Source organism: Salvelinus namaycush, chromosome 1, assembly GCF_016432855.1.
Source record: "Salvelinus namaycush isolate Seneca chromosome 1, SaNama_1.0, whole genome shotgun sequence".
In the NCBI taxonomy this organism is placed as follows: Eukaryota; Metazoa; Chordata; class Actinopteri; order Salmoniformes; family Salmonidae; genus Salvelinus; species Salvelinus namaycush.
This window is the reverse complement of record NC_052307.1, coordinates 79210314-79234802: the sequence shown is the minus strand read 5'-3', so window position 1 is coordinate 79234802 and position 24489 is coordinate 79210314. Positions and strand designations below refer to the sequence as shown.

At 45.2% G+C, this 24489-nt stretch overlaps 1 protein-coding gene across 1 annotated transcript; it reads left to right on the top strand.

The window, feature by feature from the left end:
- The first annotated feature begins 5026 nt into the window (after positions 1–5026).
- LOC120053140 (golgin subfamily A member 6-like protein 6) lies at positions 5027–20734 on the top strand. The gene is made up of 13 exons (XM_039000331.1): positions 5027–5071; positions 6170–6340; positions 7325–7480; positions 7658–7771; positions 11606–11776; positions 15119–15307; positions 15781–15903; positions 16263–16376; positions 17197–17494; positions 17683–17798; positions 18094–18211; positions 18869–18960; positions 20555–20734. The coding sequence occupies exons 1-13, from the start codon at positions 5027–5029 to the stop codon at positions 20732–20734; spliced, it is 1887 nt and encodes a 628-aa protein (XP_038856259.1).
- Positions 20735–24489: the final 3755 nt, after the last annotated feature.

Here is a 24489-nt window from a genome sequence, read left to right as displayed (position 1 = left end):
AAGGTTTTTAGCTGAATAGTCTAAAGAGCGGAAGGCCTAAGGCCTCAGTGAGGAATAGGCATGGGTCATGTTCAGATAATATTTCCAGGTTTCACTCTGTTTCCGACCATTTTTGTCCGGTTCCGTGACTGGTGAACAGGACCCTGGCCTACCACTTACCAGCCACTCAGTCTCAAAGACCAGGAGATGAACAAGGGAAGCAACTGAGGCTTACTATGTAAGAAGAGGTTTAGAGCTTTGACAATGTTTGAGCTACCGGTCTCATATAAGGTAACTTTTGAAACAGTCCACAGGGTATCCACTTTTTCCCAGCTTCGTATGAGTGTCTGTCTTCAGTACAGTCTTTCTGTGTGTTTGTGTCATTGTTATTTTATTGTGATTAGGAGCCACCTTGTTTGTGTATCCTGAAAATGTTTCACATGCAATATCCTTAATGTCTATAATACTGTATATCTGTAGTAGTAAATTAATAAAATTCCTTGAAAAAAATAAACATTCTTCGATATTGCTATGAAGTTGAAGGTTTAATGGCAAGTGAGATTCTGGCTACATTCAGTGTACAAAAACAGCAGCATATTCCCGTTACATGATTGGCTCTTATTCCTGGGTTAAAAGTATAAACTAAGCAACAAACATTTAAGGTAAGAAAAGTAAGAATTCTGTCTTAAGCTCTTTCAAGTTTAAAGAGAGGCATTACACTGATGGCCATTACACAGGTTCAAATGTCCGACCAAAGCTGACCAACAAGGAAGAGAAGGGCAAATCAGCCAATCAAGAGCTTGGGACATTAAGGTTCCATCTGCATTTTAGTCTAAATGTAGTTATTGACATAGGTTTGTTCTGTTCAATGTTCTCTCCCTATATAGTACTCTATATAGGGAGATTATCTCAGAATCCTTTTTTTGCAGTTAAAACCTCATAGTCACAAGCTCTCGTAATGACACACATTTACTTTTAAAAGTCAAATATAAAACATGAACACAATTATCAAAAATATAATGCAATTATAACAAATGTATATCAGCTGCAAAAATATAAACAATGGAGACATAGGTTCTTGTTGAGTGTGTGGTTATTAGAGAAATTACATGGTAACGGAATTATGCTGAGACTCCAATTTTTCACTTTAATGCCAAACAAAAAACAATTATTTCAAAGCTGAACAAAACATACAACTATGCACAATGACTACTTTGACCAATTTATACAGTAAATAATAATAATATATTTAGTGGAAGAATTGCAGATGCTAAATTTGGTAGCAGAATTACAGTTTAATCTCCCTGTTTTATTATGTTACCAAACTTTGTATCTGCACAGTTCTTCCTGTTAATATGTTTTTGTAAAATTGTTAAAATTAGTCATTGTGCATAGAGCTCTATGGTTTGTTAAAAAGATACCTTGGGATTTTGGCACTGAAGACCTTAATCTACTTCCCCAGAGCCAGACATATTTTTTATGTCTCTACCACAGGAGGTTGGTGGCACCTTAATTGGGGAGGACGGGCTCGTGGTAATGGCTGGAGTGGAAAAGGTGGAATGGTATTAAATCCATCAAACATGGTTTCCATGTGTTTGATGTCATTCCATTTGCTCCATTCCGGCCATTATTATGAGCCGTCCTCCCGTTAGCAGCCTCCACATCCAGTATGAAGGAAGTTAGAGGTAGTTTCATGAGCCGTCGCTAACTAGCGTTAGCGCAATGACTGGAAGTCAATAGTATTTACTAGCATGCTATCAGTTACCATAGACTTCCAGTCATTGCTCCAACGCTAGTTAGCAATTGTGCTAATGCTAGTTAGCAACTTACTTCAAACTGCATGCAGAGACAAATGGTATCCACAAGTTCATCTGACTCTGGGGAAGTAAAGGGCTTCATTGCCAAAATCCTGAAGTATCCCTTTAAACTTTGAAAATCAATGGGTTTTGTTCAGTATACATTTTAATGAAAATAAATCACAGTCTCAGTATAGGACAATTGTAGGCTCCATCAATTTGGAATCAAATTCTTGAAAATCATAACATTTTAAATTGTTAAAATTACTGAAGATCTACAGACTTCAGGGTTGATTTATTTCCTCCAACTTGAATTGACCGATTTTACACGGAATTAAAAAACCTTAAAAGTTGGACCCTAGAAACCTAGATAAGCTCCCAAGTGGCGCAGCGGTCTAAGGAACTGCATTTCAGTGTTAGAGGCGTCACTGGTTCGAATCCAGGCTGTATCACAACCGGCCGTGATTGGGATCCAAAAGAGCGGTGCACAATTGGCTCAACGTCGTCCGTGTTTGGCCGGTGTAGGCCATCATTGTAAATAAGAATTTGTTCTTAACTGACTTGTCTAGTTAAATAAAGGTAAAATAAAAACATTAACACCGGGGATGGGCGACCATGCGACCCCCTTTTGAAGGCCCTTGGATCAAACCCCCCTAAAACAGAATACAGCTTTGTAGTGAATTACCATGAATAAAATAAAACAAATAACAGAACAGTCTCAACAGCCAATTGTTGCATGATGAGCTCAGAATTTTTGTGCCCCCCCATCATCAAAGTTGCCCATCCCTGGGCTACACCAATGACTCACTGTATATATGAAGGGCTACACATACTGTACTTATAAAGATGATATACCTCGGGCAAGCGCACGCAGCATCGCAGTAGGAGCGTCGTTGCCTGCCTTCACAGCGCGTGCGTGCCTTCGCTGTTTTTATCCACCTGACGAACATGGCCGCTGATGATTGAAGGATACCTCGGATCTCTTGTGATTTCTTAACTTGAGCAATAAACATGCGCCATTTGACGATTTCATTATATAATATGTGAATGAACATCTTTATGAAGCGATAAATTGGGTAAGCGTTTGGGTTTTGCTGTCTGACAAGTGCAAGCAGCTGCTAATGCTAGCTAACGTTAGCAAAATTGTCAGCTGCCGACTGGCTTAGATAAGGTTTCTAGCTGACAAATTATATTATAATACTCATTAGGTAACCTTTAGTTATATAGTGGAGGCAACGTTATAGAACAGGTTTTGCTTGCTGATACATTTCGCATGCCAAGTCGAGCTGGCTAACGTAGCTAACTAAAATGTAAATGTTAATGTTACAGCAACGTTAGTTAGCTAGGTAACGTTACTTAGGGGGCAGGCAACGTTAGCTCCTGTGTCACAGGCTGAGTCGCGCTGGATAAAAGCGTCTGCTAAATGACACATGTAAATGTAGTTAGCAAGTGTCAGCCCAATGAACGAACATGCACTGAACAAACGCCTCCATTCCAGCTAGTTTACAATGGTTTGCGGACATGTACAAACACGTGAACAGTCAACCGGGTATCTTTCAAAGCCATTATTAAACCATTACTAACTACCATGCTATTAATGATTTCCAAACCAGCAGCCAAAAGATGACTATATATCACGTTACTAATAATGTCGATGATATTCAGCGGTGCCTGCGGCTGATAATGTCATAAACCTCGTAGGGCCAACCCAGCATTTTTCTGCTTGAGATTATTAACGTTGTTCTGTTACGGGCCAGTGAAACCGAGGAATGAGATTTGGGCAGCTGGGCACAGAGGGAGTGGCATGACTTGTTGTATGCATGAGTGAACTGGTTTGGCCTGATTTTCTCCTGGCTGTATGTCATGTGACATGTGCGTCAAACAGCTTTTTGGCTGCCAGCATCTCAGGCCACTCAGTTAAATGACTGGCTTCCAGCCCTTGTTGTGCAATATAACAACTCACCTTACCTGTCTAGATTGCAGAATCATAAACAACCCACTGCTCATTGTCATTAGTAGCAGCCAGAATTGAGTGATTCCTCACTCCTTTCCACTAACATGCTCTCAAATCAAATTGTATTAGTCACATGTGCCGAATATAACAGGTATTTTTTTCACCTTACAGTGAAATGTTTACTTATGAGCCCCTAACCAACAATGCAGTTTAAAAAAAATAATAATAATAAGAAATAAAAGTAACAAGTAATTCAAGAGCAAACAGTAAAATAACAATAGCGAGACTATATACATGGGGGTACTGGTACAGAGTCAATGTGCGGGGGCACCGCTTACAGACCTGGGCCTGTATTCACAATGAGTCTTAGAGTGCTGATCTTGGATCAGTTTAGTCTTTTCAGTCATAATGAGTAAGGTTATATGGACAGGAGGGGTCCTTGATCAGCACTCCTACTCTGAAACGCTTTATCCCTGGCATGTAACAAGCTGTTCATGGAATAGGCTAGTCTGTGAGTGGGAACCAATGTAGCCTCACTGTGTTGCACTCGGAGGTGCAGTAGCCTAACAAATGGGTGTATTCATTAGTCGGATTGCGTTGAAAAACGTCAGTTGCAACGGGGTGAATACCGTAGGCCTATGTCTTATCTTAGTCTTGCGTTATGTCAGTTAGGCTATGGATAGACACCATTTCACAAACATAGGCTATTTGACATCCTAGTGTAGATGTGGAAATTAAAAAGTAAATGGATTTGCTGTCACTCAATTTTTTAGAGTTTGCTTTAAAACATGTAAAAAAAATCTACTATATGTAAGCTTGCATGCTTGTTTTCACTCATACATTCCACACTACTCACAATACCTAGGCTAGTATTGGGTCCTAGAGCCTGAGGATCCTCTTGGGGGACATTCCAACATTTCTGTGGACCGGGATATGTTTGGTGTTCCCAAATTAATTATGTGGCACAGGCCTTCAAAAAGCCCCAGGATCTGAAACTGACATTGCTATGTTTTTGTTGTTGAAAACAGCCCTCAAGACAGCTCCATGACTCAACTTCTGATGCAAGAGCTTCAGAGCTTCACTGAAGCTTGAATTTGATAGGCCACTTAAGTTTTAGCCTAGCCGCAGTAGTGCTTCCAGCTCAGATGAGGTTTAGTCATTGTTATCCCGAATTCCATTGAATGTCCTGTGTTAGTTGTCATGGTTATGTGTAGGGTAGCCTATTTGTTTAAATGCTTTGGTTGTGGACTAAATGTCCCTGTTGTTTATTTGACCCCAGGAAGTAGCACTCTAAACCATGCTGAAGTGGTTTTCCAATGAAGAGGGCGGGCCTGGCCAGGGAGTAAGTATCAAACCAATATGTCTGTTTGTGAAGGAATGCACCTGTGCTATGTACATGTAGTGTGCCCATTTGTGTGTGTGTGTGTACACACGTGTGTGCAATGTCGTGTGTGTTCTTCCAAAGCCATCAGCCCATAACCCCATAGTTGGGGGGGGGGATTAGGGAGAATGCTGAGCACACAGCTTTTGACTGTGTGAGGATCAGAACTCATACTTCCTGTAGTGAAGCCACAGCTACCCCTCCACACTTCCGCCCCAATTCACGACAATCAACCCCTAACAACAACCCCACAGACTTTTCCTTTCAGTTCCTAGCCTAGCCCATTCTTCTTGTTCTTATCCCTTAGCTGTTTGTATAATACGTTTATTGGAGTTGGGCTATGTTGTTAGCTGAAACCTATTCAGTCCTCACACATCTAGAATCCCTCCATACATTACCATAGTGAAGACATGGAGCTGTCCCCCTGTGTATACCCCATCTCTTTCTCATCCATACCGTGCCCTCCTCTGTCCCAGCGAAAGCTAGCTTTCTGTTTTCACTAACAGATTGTCTCTCTCTCCTTGTCTGTCTCTCCTTGTTGCTCTCTCTCCTCGTCTCGGTCTCTCCTTGTCTCTCCTCATCGCTCTCTCTCTCTCCTCGTCGCTCTCTCTCTCTCCTCGTCGCTCTCTCTCCTCGTCGCTCTCTCTCTCCTCGTCGCTCTCTCTCTCTCTCTCCTCGTCTCTCTCCTTGCCTCTCTCTCGCCTTGTCTCGCTCTGTGTCTCTTGTCTCTCCTCGTCTCGCTCTCCTCGTCTCGCTCTCCTCGTCTCGCTCTCCTCGTCTCGCTCTCCTCGTCTCTTTTCATCTCTCTCGCTCTCCTCTTCTCTCTTCTTGTCTCTCTTCGTTGCTCTCTCTCCTCGTCTCTCTCTCCTCGCCTCTCTCTCGCCTTGTCTCGCTCTGTGTCTCTCTCTCTCTCTTGTCTCTCTCTCTCTGTCTCTCTCTCCTCGTCTCTCTCTCTCCTCGTTTCTCTCTCTCTTCTCGTCTGTCTGTCTCCCCCTCCTGGCTCTCTACCATATCTCCCTCCCTCCCCCATCCTACCCTCGGTCCCCGGTCTCTCTCCAGGCGCTCGGCTCCCCCCAGGGTGGTGGTGGTGCTGGAGGAGGAGAAGGAGGCCAGGCAGCCCTGGTGGAGGTGGCGGAGCAGCTGGCCCAGACAGAGCAGCTGGTGGCCCAGCTGAAGGAGCTGATCCGTGAGAAGGATGGCTCGCTGCGCACAAAGGACGAGCAGCTCAAGGTACGTCCTGGGTGCTCCAGTTTGATGATGCTCCTAGACACTCTCCCGAATGCCTAACCCTAACCATTAAGAGGTGAACATTTTTAAACTGACCATAGATCAGTTCTTACCAACTGCAACATTGTGGCAGTTCAAGGCCCTCCTAAAGCCACAGGGATTGGTGACGGACAAAGTAGAGGCATTTATCAGAAAGCGCAATGCAAACACGGCCACAGCAGAGTGAGGCCCCAATGCTGTCAGTTTGTTTTTAATTCAGGACAATAGAATCATTCATCCTGTTTCAATGGCAGGGAGTGGTTTAGTTACTTTTGTCTATTCATTTACAAGTCAAAGTCCACTTGTGCTGCACAGAGTGCTGACACCATTTCTGCATCCCAAATGTCACCCTATTCCCTATATAGGGATTAGATGGGTCCTGGTCAAAAGTATTGCACTATATAGGGAATAGAGTGCAATTTGGGATGCACCCCATGTCTACAAGAGGGCTTCTGAGGAATTTACAACCAATTTCTTTTGACCAATAGAAACACTGTGGTCTCTGCTGATACTACAGCCATAGATGGCAGGCCATAGCTTAGTCTCCCTGAGAGGCTCCATAGATAGACTCTATAGTAAAACAGCATTGGAGTCCACAGGGAATAGTATAGGCTACTATCACTAACTCACAGTCCAACCAAGGTGCACGAATGAAGAAACAGACTGGCTAATATGTGAGAGGTATTCAGGCAGTCTGAGATCACAGCACAGTGCATCACATAAAACAAACAGCTCACAAACTCAGTGACCATATGGCCTTTTTAAGGCACAGTTAGCCCAAATGAGCTTTTACAGTTATGCTTATTAAGACCTGATGTTGAAGACACGATAACTCCAAAGAGTAGGTGACCCCTCCAAATCGGAGCAAGACATACAGTGAATGTGTGACACCCCTAGCTTTAACTAAAGGTACCATGTCTCTCTCCCCCCTCCTTCTTTTCTACACAGGCAGAGAAGGAGGCGTGCGAGGCCAAGCTGTCCAAGATGCGTCTCCAGAACAAAGCCAAGGTCACCTCCCTCAGCGCCCAGCTGGAGGAGCTGAAGAAAGGAGGTGCTGCCGGGGGTGGAGCTGGGGGCCAGGGGACTCCCACCCACAGTAAGAAGGTAACACGCTCACACACACGCATGCACATACATGCACATATGTTTGCACGTACACACACAGACGGACAGACAGACACATCCATCCACCCATCCAAGTTCAGTGAGCAATAGCAACAGGAAACCACAGTAACCCTTCTGACCTTTGACCCTGTTTTTCCCTGCGTGTGACCCCTGTAGGGAGGTGCAGAGGGAAGCGAGCAGGCCAGCCGCGGGAAGATCCTCCTCCTTAGGAAGAAGGTGGAGGAGCTGGAGCATCAGCTGTCACAGAGAGATGAGGAACTGGAAGTCAAGGTACTACCTACACCCTCACCAAAATCTAATCTATTCCCTTTTAGAATGCATTTTGAGGCAGGAAAATGTGAAGGAAGTTCAAAGGGGTGTAAACTTTCTATAGGCACTGTATATGCATTCCTATGAGCATTCATACTAGCTTTATAATGTCTTATGAAACTTGGTTTGGTTTAGAGAATGTACACATTTGCAGTTTAAAGCTTAGTTGCTATATACTGTGCATTTGGAAAGTATTCAGACCCCTAGACTTTTTCCACATTTTGTTACGTTACAGCCTTATTCTAAAATTGATTAAAAATAATTTTTCGCTCATCAATCTACACACAATACACCATAATTACAAAGCAAAAACAGTTTTTTAGACATTTCTGCACATTTATACAACATAAAAACTAAAATGTCGCATTTAGATAAGAATTCAGACCCTTTACTCAGTACTTTGTTGAAGCACCTTTGGCAGCGATTAAAGCCTTGAGTCTTCTTGGGTATGACACTACAAGCTTGGCACACTTGTATTTGGGGAGTTTCTCCCATTCTTCTCTGCAGATCCTCTCAAGCTCTGTCAAGTTAGATGGGAAGCGTCGCTGCACAGCTATTTCCAGGTCTCTCCAAAGATGTTCGATTGGGTTCAAGTCCGGGCTCTGGCTGGCCCACTCAAGGACATTGACAGACTTGTCCCGAAGCCGCTCCTGCGTTGCCTGTGTGCTTAGGATCATTGACCTGCTGGAGGTGAACCTTCGCCCCAGTCTGAGGTCCTGAGTGCTTTGGAGCAGGTTTTCATCAAGGATCTCTCGGTACTTTTCTCCATTCATCTTTCCCTCGATCCTGACTAGTCTCCCAGTTCCTGCCGCTGAAAAACATCCCCACAGCATGATGCTGTCACCACCATGCTTCACTGTAGGGATGGTGCCAGGTTTGTTCCAGATGTGACGCTTGGCATTCAGGCCAAATAGTTCAATCTTGGTTTCATCAGACCAGAGAATCTTTTTTCTCATGGTCAGAGTCCTTTAGATGCCTTTTGGCAAACTCCTAGCAGGCTCTCATGTGCCTTTTACTGAAGTGGCTTCCGTCTGGCCATGCTACCATAAAGGCCTGATTGGTGGAGTGCTGCAGAGATGGTTGTCCTTCTGGAAGGTTCTCCCATCTCCACAGAGGAACTCTGGTGCACTGTCAGCGTGACCATCGGGTTCTTGGTCACCTCCCTGACCAAGGCCCGTCTCCACCGATTGCTCAGTTTGGCCGGGCGGCCAGCTCTAAGAAGAGTCTTGGCGGTTCCAAACTTCTTCCATTTTTAAGAATGATGGAGGCCACTGTGTTCTTAGGGACATTCAATGTTGCAGAAATGTTTTGGTACCCTTCCCCAGATCTGTGCCTCTACACAATTCTGTCTCGGAGCTCTACAGACAATTCCTTCGACCTCATGGTTTGGTTTTTGCTTTGACATGCACTGTCAACTGTGACACCTTATATAGACAGGTGTGTGCCTTTCCAAATCATGCTCAATCAATTGAATTTACCACAGGTGGACTCCATTCAAGTTGTAGAAACATCTCAAGGATGAACAATGGAAACGGGATGCACCTGAGCTTAATTTTGAGTCTCATAGCAAAGGGTATGAATACTTATGTAAATAAGGTATTTCAGTTTTTTAGAATAAGGCTGTAACGTAACAAAATGGGATGGGGCCTGAATACTTTCCGAATGCAGTAACAGTACACAAATAAATAAATACTGTGTTACTAAGCTAAGGCCAGGACAATGTTGTTAGTGTTTGCAGTGGACTTTAGTGTGTCACAACTAAAACATTCCACAGTAAAAAGGCTTTAATACTCTGTGTATGAGTTGTATAGAACATGGCTTTCGTCAATCCAGTGTTGTTGTGAACTAACTTTTTAAAACAACCCTTTATTTTGTTGTCTACATACCGGTAGTAACAAGAGAATGTCACCACTCGAAATAGAAACATCACCTTGTTCCTGAGCAGAAAGCCCAGGTCCATGTTTCCTTAGCCAGCGGACAGATAAGGGAAGCCAATATCCTCCTGCAAGGATGTGAGGAATGAGTTGGCGTAGTGTTATTATCTCCTGCAAGGTGCCCTCAGGCCACAACTAACATGGGTCCTGTTCATTAGGCACCAAGTGCAAGAAAACGGACTGAAACAGAGAAGTACTGCCTGGACTTGTTTTCTGTTGCAAACCGTTTTGCTATGTCATGCCCTAATGAATGTGACTGAGGTGTTTGCCTCCATTCTCTTATCTACAAAGTAATTTCTCCTAATAGGCCTATTCAGAAAGTCTCACAGTGCTCAGCTCGCGTTTCCTTAACTATGGGAATGTTCATATACCATGGCTATGTTTTAAAACAGTGTGGCCTTGTCAGTGAGATATGAGGGGTTGTGTCCGAGAGTTTAGAAAAATGTATTTTAGTGTCACTCCACAATGATACAAAATACAGATTTTTCAAACCACAATGTGGACCACTCAGTTTTGAGACACTAAAAACAATCCTAGTCAAACATGGTAGAGGCATCATCTATAATGAATTACATCATCTATACACATGTATGCATAAACAGAAAACGACGTACAGTAGACAAAATGACAGTTGGGCCCTTATAAATCTCCTTTGGAGGATAAGGTGGCATGCTTTATTAATATTATTACCTGATAACATGTAACACAATTTATCATTTTCATCTAGACCTAGGTCAATCCATCCCAGGTCGATCCGTCCCAGGTCAATCCATCCCAGGTCAACCCATCCCAGGTCGATCCATCTTAGGTCAATCCATCTTAGGTCAATCCATCCCAGGTCAACCCATCCCAGGTCAATCCATCTTAGGTCGATCCATCCCAGGTCAACCCATCCCAGGTCAACCCATCCCAGGTCGATCCATCTTAGGTCGATCCATCTTAGGTCGATCCATCCCAGGTCGATCCATCCCAGGTCGATCCATCCCAGGTCGATCCTTCCCAGGTCGATCCATCTTAGGTCGATCCATCTTAGGTCGATCCATCCCAGGTCGATCCGTCCCAGGTCGATCCATCTTAGGTCGATCCATCTTAGGTCGATCCATCTTAGGTCGATCCATTCCAGGTCGATCCATCTTAAGTCGATCCATCTTAAGTCAATCCATCTTAGGTCGATCCGTCCCAGGTCGATCCGTCCCAGGTCGATCCGTCCCAGGTCGATCCGTCCCAGGTCGATCCGTCCCAGGTCGATCCATCTTAGGTCGATCCATCCCAGGTCGATCCATCCCAGGTCGATCCATCTTAGGTCAATCCATCTTAGGTCGATCCATCTTAGGTCGATCCATTCCAGGTCGATCCATCTTAAGTCAATCCATCTTAGGTCGATCCATCTTAGGTCGATCCATCCCAGGTCGATCCATCCCAGGTCGATCCATCCCAGGTCGATCCATCCCAGGTCGATCCATCTTAGGTCGATCCATCCCAGGTCGATCCATCCCAGGTCGATCCATCCCAGGTCGATCCATCCCAGGTCGATCCATCTTAGGTCAATCCATCCCAGGTCGATCCATCCCAGGTCGATCCATCCCAGGTCGATCTTGTAGCCAAGGCCTACACTGTTACATAAAGAATAGGTCTTTATTTATGTTTGTGGTTCAGGTTGCTTTGCCCATCAAGTGTGTATGTATAGTGTGTCTGTCTTTTAATACTTAGTTGTACCTGATCCAGTATCTTCAAGGTGTTTGGAAAATTCTCCAAATTGTGTGTGAATGAGTATATATTTTTGTGTTTGAGTGTTGTTGTGTCTACTGTGTGTGTGCGCCGATGTGCATCTGACCCGTGACCACGTCTTTCCCTCTACCAGTCACGAGAGCTGGAGGCCCAGAGGCAGCGTGGTGCGGACATGGACGCCATGCTGGTGGAGCGAAACAGGAAGCTGTCAGAGAAGGAGGCCTACATAGTCCACCTGCAGACGGGCATGGCCACCGGAGAGCAGACGGCCACGCCTCCAGCCCAACCCGACACGGAGCACAGGGTAAATACAAATTCCAGAAGCTTTATTGTCCTTGAAATATACATCACATGGACAAATTGGCACGACCCAACAATAATGCTTCTGCTATTGGGACACTACGGATTTCAGAGAGATGTTGGGACTCCAGTAACAGTAGTCACTAGCCCTGGTCCTGGAGATACATGGGGTGTGCAGCTTTTTGTTCCAGACCAGCACAGTCATATTATCCATGACCTCATGCACACAATCTAATACGAGGTTTCCCACCACAATCTAATACGAGGTTTCCCACCACACAATCTAATATGAGGTTTCCCACCACACAATCTAATACGAGGTTTCCCACCACACAATCTAATACGAGGTTTTCCATTCTCACCACACAATCTAATACGAGGTTTCCCACCACACAATCTAATATGAGGTTTCCCACCACACAATCTAATATGAGGTTTCCCACCACAATCTAATATGAGGTTTCCCACCACACAATCTAATACGAGGTTTCCCACTACACAATCTAATACGAGGTTTCCCACCACAATCTAATATGAGGTTTCCCACCACACAATCTAATACGAGATTTCCCACCACACAATCTAATACGAGGTTTCCCACCACACAATCTAATACGAGGTTTCCCACCACACAATCTAATACGAGGTTTCCCACCACACAATCTAATACGAGGTATCCCACCACACAATCTAATACGAGGTATCCCACCACACAATCTAATATGAGGTTTCCCACCACACAATCTAATACGAGGTTTCCCACCACACAATCTAATACGAGGTTTTCCATTCCCACCACACAATCTAATACGAGGTTTCCCACCACACAATCTAATACGAGGTTTCCCACCACACAATCTAATACGAGGTTTCCCACCCCACAATCTAATACGAGGTTTCCCACCACACAATCTAATACGAGGTTTCCCACCCCACAATCTAATACGAGGTTTCCCATTCCCACCACACAATCTAATACGAGGTTTCCCACCACACAATCTAATACGAGGTTTCCCACCACACAATCTAATACGAGGTTTCCCACCACACAATCTAATACGAGGTTTCCCACCACACAATCTAATACGAGGTTTCCCACCACACAATCTAATACGAGGTTTCCCACCACACAATCTAATACGAGGTTTCCCACCCCACAATCTAATACGAGGTTTCCCACCCCACAATCTAATACGAGGTTTCCCACCACACAATCTAATACGAGGTTTCCCACCACACAATCTAATACGAGGTTTCCCACCACACAATCTAATACGAGGTTTCCCACCACACAATCTAATACGAGGTTTCCCGCCACACAATCTAATACGAGGTTTCCCGCCACACAATCTAATACGAGGTTTCCCGCCACACAATCTAATACGAGGTTTCCCGCCACACAATCTAATACGAGGTTTCCCATTCCCACCACACAATCTAATACGAGGTTTCCCACCACACAATCTAATACGAGGTTTCCCACCACACAATCTAATACGAGGTTTCCCACCACACAATCTAATACGAGGTATCCCACCACACAATCTAATACGAGGTTTCCCACCACACAATCTAATACGAGGTTTCCCACCACACAATCTAATATGAGGTTTCCCACCACACAATCTAATACGAGGTTTCCCACCACACAATCTAATACGAGGTTTCCCACCACACAATCTAATATGAGGTTTCCCACCACACAATCTAATACGAGGTTTCCCACCACACAATCTAATATGAGGTTTCCCACCATACAATCTAATACGAGGTTTCCCACCATACAATCTAATACGAGGTTTCCCACCACACAATCTAATACGAGGTTTCCCACTACACAATCTAATACGAGGTTTCCCACCACACAATCTAATACGAGGTTTCCCACCACACAATCTAATACGAGGTTTCCCACCACACAATCTAATACGAGGTTTCCCACCACACAATCTAATACGAGGTTTCCCACCACACAATCTAATACGAGGTTTCCCATTCTCACCACACAATCTAATACGAGGTTTCCCATCACACAATCTAATACGAGGTTTTCCATTCTCACCACACAATCTAATACGAGGTTTCCCACCACACAATCTAATACGAGGTTTCCCGCCACACAATCTAATACGAGGTTTCCCGCCACACAATCTAATACGAGGTTTCCCACCCCACAATCTAATACGAGGTATCCCACCACACAATCTAATACGAGGTTTCCCACCACACAATCTAATACGAGGTTTCCCACCACACAATCTAATACGAGGTTTCCCGCCACACAATCTAATACGAGGTTTCCCATTCTCACCACACAATCTAATACGAGGTTTCCCACCACACAATCTAATATGAGGTTTCCCACCACACAATCTAATACGAGGTTTCCCACCACACAATCTAATACGAGGTTTCCCACCACACAATCTAATACGAGGTTTCCCACCACACAATCTAATACGAGGTTTCCCGCCACACAATCTAATACGAGGTTTCCCATTCTCACCACACAATCTAATACGAGGTTTCCCACCACACAATCTAATATGAGGTTTCCCACCACACAATCTAATACGAGGTTTCCCACCACACAATCTAATACGAGGTTTCCCACCACACAATCTAATACGAGGTTTCCCACCACACAATCTAATACGAGGTTTCCCACCACACAATCTAATACGAGGTTTCCCACCACACAATCTAATACGAGGTTTCCCACCACACAATCTAATACGAGGTTTCCCACCACACAATCTAATACGAGGTTTCCCACCACAATCTAATATGAGGTTTCCCACCACACAATCTAATATGAGGTTTCCCACCACACAATCTAATATGAGGTTTCCCACCACACAATCTAATACGAGGTTTCCCACCACAATCTAATATGAGGTTTCCCACCACACAATCTAATATGAGGTTTCCCACCACACAATCTAATACGAGGTTTCCCACCACAATCTAATATGAGGTTTCCCACCACACAATCTAATACGAGGTTTCCCACCACAATCTAATATGAGGTTTCCCACCACACAATCTAATACGAGGTTTCCCACCACACAATCTAATACGAGGTTTCCCACCACACAATCTAATACGAGGTTTCCCACCACACAATCTAATATGAGGTTTCCCACCACACAATCTAATACGAGGTTTCCCACCACACAATCTAATACGAGGTTTCCCACCACACAATCTAATACGAGGTTTCCCACCACACAATCTAATACGAGGTTTCCCACCACACAATCTAATACGAGGTTTCCCACCACACAATCTAATACGAGGTTTCCCACCACACAATCTAATACGAGGTTTTTGGGTGATTTTCCAGGCGTTGCCGGAGGAGAGCGGAGCGGGCTCCCTGGCGGAGCTGCAGCTGCTGGTCCTAAATCTGACCAGGAAGGTGGGCGAGGGTGATGAACGTTACAGCCTGCTGCAGGAGCAGACTGAGAGCCTCAAGGAGCTCCTAGTCACAGAAAAGGCCGCCTTCGAGGACAAGGAGAACATGTACAAGCAAAACGTAGGTTATGGTGAAAAATCACAGATTTCGCAGATGTGATTTTTTTTAAACGTGATTTATCAGCAAATCTGCTTATGACTTTAGATTATAAGAGATATGTACTATTTTTTTAATCATCACATTATTTATCGTCACGTTTATTAATGACAGATAAAACAAAAACAAAAAATCCAGTTACAACTCAACTCCTCCCCCCGTCCCTGTAAAATCAGCTTTTTCATGTTTTCTGTGTCATGGCCAATCACATCACTGTTCACCTCATCAGCTGAAGAAATTGCAAACGCTCTATTTCCCTGTCAGACCAGCCGTGACCCGCCGTGTATTCAAGCTTCCCTGTCAGACCAGCTGTGTATTCAAGCTTCCCTGTCAGACTAGCCGTGACCAGCCTGGATTCAAGCTTCCCTGTCAGACCACCCGTGACCAGCCGTGTATTCAAGCTTCACAAATGTCTTCTGAATGAACTGTTGTTTCAGATCCAGACGTTTAAAGACATCATTCTGCAGAAAGACAACAAGCTAATGGAGGTCAACCAGATGCATGAGCAGGAGCTCTTCAAGTTGGCCGCCAAGTCTGACGCCAGCGCTGATCTGGAACAGGTAAACTAGACTAGAGGATTTACCGCTGTTACTTTTGTTTTACCATTTAAAATGACCAGTAAAATCTACTATGAACCCACTTTAAATTGTCCTTATTCCGTGAAGTTACTCTATTCATTCTGAACTCTGTAACCCGGCTGCATGCTAGCTGTAGATACACTATAGATTATTCTATCTTAAGTCATTGGAAGGAACATTCAAAACAGTTATACATCCAGCGAATTGTACCAAAAGTTAAACATTTTCAGTTACAACATGCAATGTCCTATTGTGACCACAAGATCAAGTTGTGATATACAGTATCACTGCTGTGCACCGTGGGTAGTGTAGTTGCTGACATGGCTGTCTGTCCTCCCCAGCTCCTGAAGGCTCTGAAACAGAAACTACATGAGAAGGAGGAGGTGCTGCAGGGTAAAAACCAGGTGATTGATGTCTTCCAGGGGGAGGTTGACTCCAGAGACCAGCAGATCAAGGTGAGGGGTTATTTAAATAGGTCAAACTTGATTTAAGGTGAACTATCCCTTTAAGGGGTCCTCTTTGTGTCTCAGGTAGAGCATGGCGCTTGCGCCGCCTGGATCAGGGGGTTTGTTTCCCGCTGGGGCCACCCATATGAAGAATGTATGCACACATGACTGTACGTCACTTTGGATAAAAGCTTCTGCTAAATGGCATATATTATGATATATTATAATGAACCACATGGGTGTTAACAGCTATACCCATTGGAAGGGTGGGCCAAAACAATATGGGCTACGTTCCAATTCTCTTCCTTTCTCCCAAAGTGTGTGTCCACTTCCAAACCTTCCTGCATACATTTAACAATGACGAGAACTCTCCAGACTACTCTTACATCAATACAATGCTATTATATCCCTTACAGGGAGTGTGCAAGTGCACACTACTAGGAAAGGGTGGAGAATCAAGGTTACAGTCTTGGTGATGGCTACTACTATAATGAATAATAATAATAATTTGGTGGGTGCTTATATTTGTCCTATTTCATACATGTACAAGTGTGTATTAATACGCCTGTGTGAATTCTAAATGTGTTTTTTGCGAATCCCATCTCTCCGGACACCCTCGGAGAGTGGCGTGACGGCCAGGGTCTGCCACTATCAACGGTGACCCTGGAGTAATTAACTTCAGATGAGGGAGACCAATCCCCTTATGATGTAATCTCTCTCGCGACAACCCTAGCCTAGAACAGTGATCACCAATTGTTCCTCCTTCCCTCATCCTTACCTCTCTCTCCCCTCCTCCTGCTCTCCCCTCAACCTTCCTTTTCTCTCCCAGGACCTTGTGGAGCGGGCGCGGCGGCTGCAGGTGGAGCGCGAGAGCCTCGGGTCCAAGATGGAGGCTGAGAAGCACGTGATGCGGGCTCAGCTGCGGGACCTCTTGGAGAAGCATCAGGGCGAGCTGCGCCGTGCCGCCGAGTGCCACGAGGCCCAGCTGGCCGAGCGGGAGCAGGCACTTCGCGGGCAGCTACAGGAGGAGCTGGGAAGGACCCCTGTCGCCGAGCTTCAGACCCAAACGCAAGCAGGGAGCGGCGGGGATTCTCCAGCCACGGCCCAGAGGATGAACGAGCTGGAAGGTAGGTAGTCGGTACAGATGTGGACAGATACACACATTCTACAGACCATAGGATGCTTATATAATGTTGATGGGCTTCCTGGGATGTTAAGCTCTTCTTCAGGTCTTGTGAAGATCTCATGATCTGCTTTTCTCCTGTCACTCTCTTTTCTCTCTCTGTCTCCCCCCCTTCTTTCTCGTCTCTCGCAGCACAAGCCAAGCTGAAATCTGAGGAGGCCAGTAAATCGGAAGCCAAGTTCCTAAAGATGAAAGCCTGGTCAAAGTCTCGTATTCGACAGCTAGAGGACGAGCTGAGGAAAAGCCAGGTAAGAGATTCAGTTATATCTAGCAAACTAATTGTAACATTTTAAATAGGCGGGATGAGTAAATTTATAATCAGCAGCGTGATGATCAATATTGTAACTTTCCTGTAACAATGGTCTGTTTAATTCAGAGCTCCAATCTATTTAGACTTCTATGATTAGTATGCTCAGAGGGCACGTGTCTTTGGGAGAGGGAAAATGTTGCCCTGAATGTATGTCGTACACGTTTAGTCTCATTCAAGAACCAGACATGTTGCGCTGACCTTTCCTTGACCTGTGAACTTTGACACTCCTCCAGTCTGGCAGAGTGGGCCCTGACGTGACGTCCCTGCGCAGCCGCATCACGGATCTGGAGGAGGAGCGGGAGGAGACGCTGTGGAAGCTGGAGCAGTACGACGAGATCAAGGCCAAGAACGGTGAGGAGAGTCTTCAACTATCATCAATCACCTGACTACACTTATCTGGACCATGGTGTAATGAACTTAACGTGCTAGCTAGTTTTGTAAGTGTTATCTTATTGTGGACTTCTCCTTGGTGTTATCATTTATAACTCTTTTAAAAAAATATGTGTTTTAATTGGGTATTTAGCAAACACCCCACCCCCTCTTTTGTCTAGCGTTTTTGGAGAATTTAGCAACGCTAGGGAAAAAAGCATTTCTTTAAATTCAAAGTGAACTATCTCTTTAACAAAAGGGTTTTCTACTGCAGATGTTCTCTGTACTGAAACTAATCTCTGTGTAGTCTGGTGAGGATTTACAAGAGGTTTGAAGACCCATCTAAATGAGCAACGGCTCCCCATGTTTACAAGTGTTATTATGTTATTTTGGTCGCTTGTTCTGTTTGATCTTTGTCAATGTACCTTCAGCGTGTTATTCAGAATCTGTTTACATTGTATTCCGTCTCTAACATGTCCTCTGTCCTCCTGTAGATGTGCTGGAGGTGGTTAACATGTCCTCTGTCCTCCTGTAGATGTGCTGGAGGTGGTTAACATGTCCTCCTGTAGATGTGCTGGAGGTGGTTAACATGTCCTCTGTCCTCATGTAGATGTTAACATGTCCTCTGTCCTCCTGTAGATGTACTGGAGGCCAAGCTGGTGGTGTACGAGGAGCAGCAGAGGAAGATGGCCTCCGACCTGGAGCAGGTCACCAAGAGAGCCGCCTCTCAGGTCAGAGTTCAAACCCCACCAGACGGTACCCCCAACATGCACTGCAATGGGGGTGGCAGGGTAGCCTAGTGGTTAGAGCGTTGGACTAGTAACCGAAAGGTTGCAAGTTCAAATCCCCGAGCTGACAAGGTACAAATCTGTTGTTCTGCCCCTGAACAAGGCAGTTAACCCACTGTTCCTAGGCCGACATTGAAAATAAGAATTTGTTCTTAATTGACTTGCCTAGTTAAATAAAGGTAAAATAAAAAATGAGGAAGTACCACCTACATCCCGGCATGCAGTGCAGTAGTGGTGTCTAGTCATGATACTTGATACTCAATGTTGGGGGAAACCGTGAGGGGTAGATGGGTTCATCTATGGATGCATACCTTGACCGTCACTCAAGGTTTCCGTTAACCAGTAATAGCCGGCTTTTGCCCCCCAACTGGTAATTGAAGCGCGCTTTACATTCGCCAATCAAGTGCATAGCTTCAGCATGAAGAAAACTTATACTTAATTGTTTGAAATCTGAATGTTTTACTTCATATTGTGAGGCATGTCTTACCTTGCATCAAAGTAGACTAGCCAAAAGTATTTTATAAAGACTTCCATAGGCTTATGCCATTGAAACCAGCAGCCTGTTTCTCTCATGCTCTCACCAGTTGCCAAACTTCAACCCTAGTCATATTAGCAACCCATACTAGTTGTTGCATCATTAGATCTTCCCTGCTAAATGTTTTATCTCTGTCTCATGAACCTGCTTTCTGGTGCGGTTCGCTAATTGCATTATGGAACAAACATTTGCGTGTAGCCTACTGCCTTGTGCGCATCGCTGCACTTATAATGTGATGAAATACTAGTTTATCAACATTTCAAGCTAAATGTTCTGATCTGTTGCATCAGCCTCATTGCTGTTTAAAGTTTTTTGATGTATCCTAGTCCTACTGGTTGTATGATTTTGGGATCTATCGTCTCACAACTGTCCCAGAGTCTGTTTGGAATAGGCTATTTATTTCTCGCAAAGAACGACAAGCTGAACAATAGAATAGGTCAACTTTTCTACTATGGGGGATAGTAGATTGTCAAAGGCTAGTGATGTTGCTGTTGGTTACTCCTTGTTGACTGAGGAACAGTAAATGTGGACAGTTATTCTAACATCTTCAAAGTGCTCATCAGGATTCAGTAAGAAGGAGGCTTGACGGCGTTGCATCCTCCAGTTGCATGTTCTGTTCAGATGAATTACCGTAATCTAAATGGGATTTCTCAGCACCTTGGGTGGATGACGTAATCAGGTTACGCACCCAATACATATGGGTCCGGTACATTTCAAAATGATCTGGCAAATGATGCAGGTCAAATGTCCGGCGCCTCATTTTCCTAACGGAAACCCTGCTGGCACCGTACACCAAACACATCTGACACATCTATCCTATTGACGACTTCACTTCTCTGATGTAAAGCCACTTGTCCTCAGATGAAATCAAACACCACATTCTCCCATGTTGAGTAATCCCTGGATGAGAATAAATGAACGCCTTATCTCTGGACCCAATCCTTCCTCCACCCCCAAACCAATATCCTGCTTCTCATGTCTTTCTGATCCTACACACACTAGGCCAGCGAGTCAGGTAGCGCCGACGACGCCCAGAGCCAGGTGCTGGACTGGCAGGAGATGGTGTCGGAGGCGGTGACGGCCAGGGACCGTGCCCGCGAGGAGAAGGCCACCATGGCCCTGCGCATGAGCCACATGGAGGAGGAGAGAGAGGGTAAGGGCCCCGCCACCGCTGGGGGGTGATCCACACACACACAGGGCGCACTGGCACTACCACAGGGGGCTGACACACTGACACAACACACCACAGACACTAAACCTCACCTCAGACCGAAATGCAACAGTCGTATCACCCAGCAGCCGCCAACCCGCCTCCCTCGACGACACAGAACACAGCTACCACTCCGTCCAAACCTTTTGTTATATACTGTCAAACAGCATACATCTTTTACCCATGGAAACAGGGAGGAAGGAAGGTGGGAGGGAATTCTAGAGAAGTTATCTGTTAAAGTTCAATGTCTTCTGTTGTTGTTGTTTGAGAGCCCCTCACTGTCCAACTGAGCATGTTTATTTTTTGTTTCATTTTTTTCCCCTTCAACCATCCGTCCCCGGCGAGCTTTTCGTTCTGGCTCTGCGCCCCCCCCCAACCCCTACCCCATGTCCTCCCCCCTCCTCCTCCGCTCCCTGCTCCTGGGATGGGGGCAGCCAACAAGAACCTGTTTCCCATCAGTTTTGTGCATGCAGGCCCATCACCCTCAGCAAAAGCCTGCGCCCACTGTACTGTCCTCAGTTTCCCAGGATCCTTTTCACCTCCTCCGGGGTAAACTGGAGGCAGTACAGTGGAGGCCTGTGCTTTTTATTAGTCCCCCCTCCTCCATGTAGTCTTTCTTTCTTTCAGTATCTCCCTCTCTTTTTCAGTTTCCTTTCCTCCCATTTTCCCCTCCCTCTCTCCTTCCTTCCGTCTCTCCCTCCCCCAACTTTCCCTGCCACCTTCGGACTCCGTTGACTTCACAATGACGCTGTCCTTGAACTGATCTGCAAAACCTATTAACACAACAAAATTACAAGGCTTCAATGGTGGTGGGAAGGCTAACGCTAACACTGGAATTAGGACTAACTGAGGGCGGAGCTTATGTGGAAAAAAGAAATAAACCAATGATTTTGTTTATAAAGAAGAAATAAACCAATCAAAAGAGCCCTAGAAGACTCCTCTAATAGAATTATGAAATATCCTTATTGTTTAATTTATAGAAAAATTAGGCTATATCTAAACCACTAATAACACTAAAGTGAAAATTCTAGGCTACAGTTGTGATGTCATTGTGAGCATAGTTACTTGACAGATGATGTGGAATTATATAATATACTGACATAATAGCTTGAGGGAGTTTTATGTGTTCTCCTAACACACACACATGCACGCACACTCACACACTGCAAGTGGTGCTGTTTTTCAAGGCTTTCGTCCTCTCCAATCATCTATCCATCTTTACTAACGCTTGCTAACCTCATTGCTGTCATTTGCCTGCGTAACGCTGCCACCCTTGGTGCTTGTAGTTGCTGAAGTAGCTGACTGGTGCAATGTCTGGTGCATTCCTACTCAAACCTGGTTTCTGGAGCTCATCTTAACATCTAAACAATTAAATATTGTCATGTCCATTCAATGATTGCTCATCACTTAATTAATTATATGGAGTCAATTCCATATCAGTTCAGTCCATTCAAGGAGATTCCTTGGAATTCAAGAATCTAAAGAGTCCTCATTGAAAATAAATGACTTTTTTTTTTTCCCCCCGCTTGGTTACATTGACCACTTTGCACTACCACATCTGCAATCCTTACCCAGTGAAACCCTTCTCTCTGTCACCCAGTGAAACCCTTCTTTCTGTCACCCAGTGAAACCCTTCTCTCTGTCACCCAATGAAACCCTTCTCTCTGTCACCCAATGAAACCCTTCCCTCTGTCACCCAATGAAACCCTTCTCTCTGTCACCCAATGAAACCCTTCTCTCTGTCACCCAATGAAACCCTTCTCTCTGTCACCCAATGAAACCCTTCTCTCTGTCACCCAGTGAAACCCTTCTCTCTGTCACCCAATGAAACCCTTCTCTCTGTCACCCAATGAAACCCTTCTCTCTGTCACTCTTTGCTTTTAGCTAGTCCTCCCCCATCCCTCCCCCATCTACCTGATATCACAAAACAGATGGGAATGAGTTTTGTGCAAATTGTTGGCCCTGATTGATCAATTTGCCATAAATGTGATTGCTGCCCCCTCCCCTTGATGGTCCAATCACTGACTAGTGACCACTGATAATTAAAAATGTAGTGACCACTGATCACAGTCCAATCACAATGTGGGCAGCTTTCAGTCGGAATGGCTGTGACCTCCCTGCTTTCCAGTATGCCAAATCACCATTGAAAATGTTGTTGCAGTACAGTCTCCTTGAGCCGTAAAGACATTGCAACCACTGCCCCGGCCCGCCCCCCTTCCATCCTCCTCGTGTTTGGTTGCAGCCTGTCTCCCTCCCTATTAGTTATGCATGGCTTTGACCAGAAACTCTGCTTTTAGGAAAGTCTACACAGCCACACAATCAACACACACACACACACACACAAACATATGTAAAGAACACACGCTCACAGGAGTCTGGAGTGCTCTAGCTCTCTTTCTCTCCTCTCTGGAGTGAGTCTGCACGTTTCCTTGTGTGCAATGCTGCTGTTGTGTGTTCATCCATTGGGTGAGCGTACTCTTTTGCAGTCTTTCCCTCTTGTCTTTCATCCTCTCTCACTCTTCTCTCACTATCCATTATCTCTGTCTCACTCCCTCCTTTCCCTGTATCATCTGTCTTTCTTAAACCATCCTCTATCTCTCCATCTCTGTCTCTCCATCTCTCTACCTCCATCTCTCTACCCCCCTCCTGTAATGCATCTCTGGGGTTCAACTCTGTAACCCAAAAACACCCCCCTCATCGCTCCCTCCCCTTCCCTGTGGCACAAAACTGATTGAGGATGACTGGTTCTTTCCCGGCTGCTCCGATCCAGCGCTGGCCAGCCGGCAGCAGGAGTTGGAGGAGGAGCTGGTGCAGGCCCGGGGTCTCACAGGGCCACATAGGGGCGGCAAGAAAATGGGAGGCACCGCCCACCAACACAGCCTGCAGGTACGGAGTAAAAGGGAGAGGGGGAGAATGAATGATGGAGGGGAAGTGGCAAGATGGGTGAGTGATTTGGTAGAAGGAAGGTGTGGTGAGTTCAGAGCTGGGAAGGAATAAGGCAGCAATAATAATAATTTTATGTGTGATAATATTTGTCCTCTTTCAAGTACAAGTGTATTAATACACGTGTGAATTATTGCATATCCCAACTCTCCCTGAGACACCCTCGGAGAGCGTGGTCACATGGTCACGGCCAGCAAGGATGCCTGTAGATGATCAGTATAACAAGGGAGATTAAATGTTACTGTAGTTCTGTCTGACGTTAGATTTGTACGCTATCCTCTGTAACATCCCAGACGAAATGTACTTCAGTCACTAGACTAAAATGAGTATTGTCACCCCACCCCCACGCAGGATGACTTTGAGTTTGATGGCAAGCAGGCGTTCCACCAGGACCCACACAGTGGCGGATCTGAGAGCACCACCCCGATGGAGGAGGAGGGGGAGAACATGGGAGGTTGGTGGCCTGAGTACACTTCCCCCAACACAGGTGTGAGACCCACTAGACAGTTTACGCTGGCATGCACGTTGTCGCTTTTTGTGTATTTGTCACCCACCCACCACCATTTTGGGAGCTTGAGATGTTTTAGTCCTTTGGGTTGTTTTTTTGTCATTTTGTCAACGTAGGCCTAACACTCCTCCGCCGTTTTTGGGGGTTTTACATGTTGGTGTTTTTTCTCCCTCCAGTCTAACACATTCAACCCCAGAGTGGATACATTCCCTAAGGTTGACTCATCTGTGGGGTTTTGTGTGATCTCATCACAAGTTGAGGTGGTTATTATTGGAA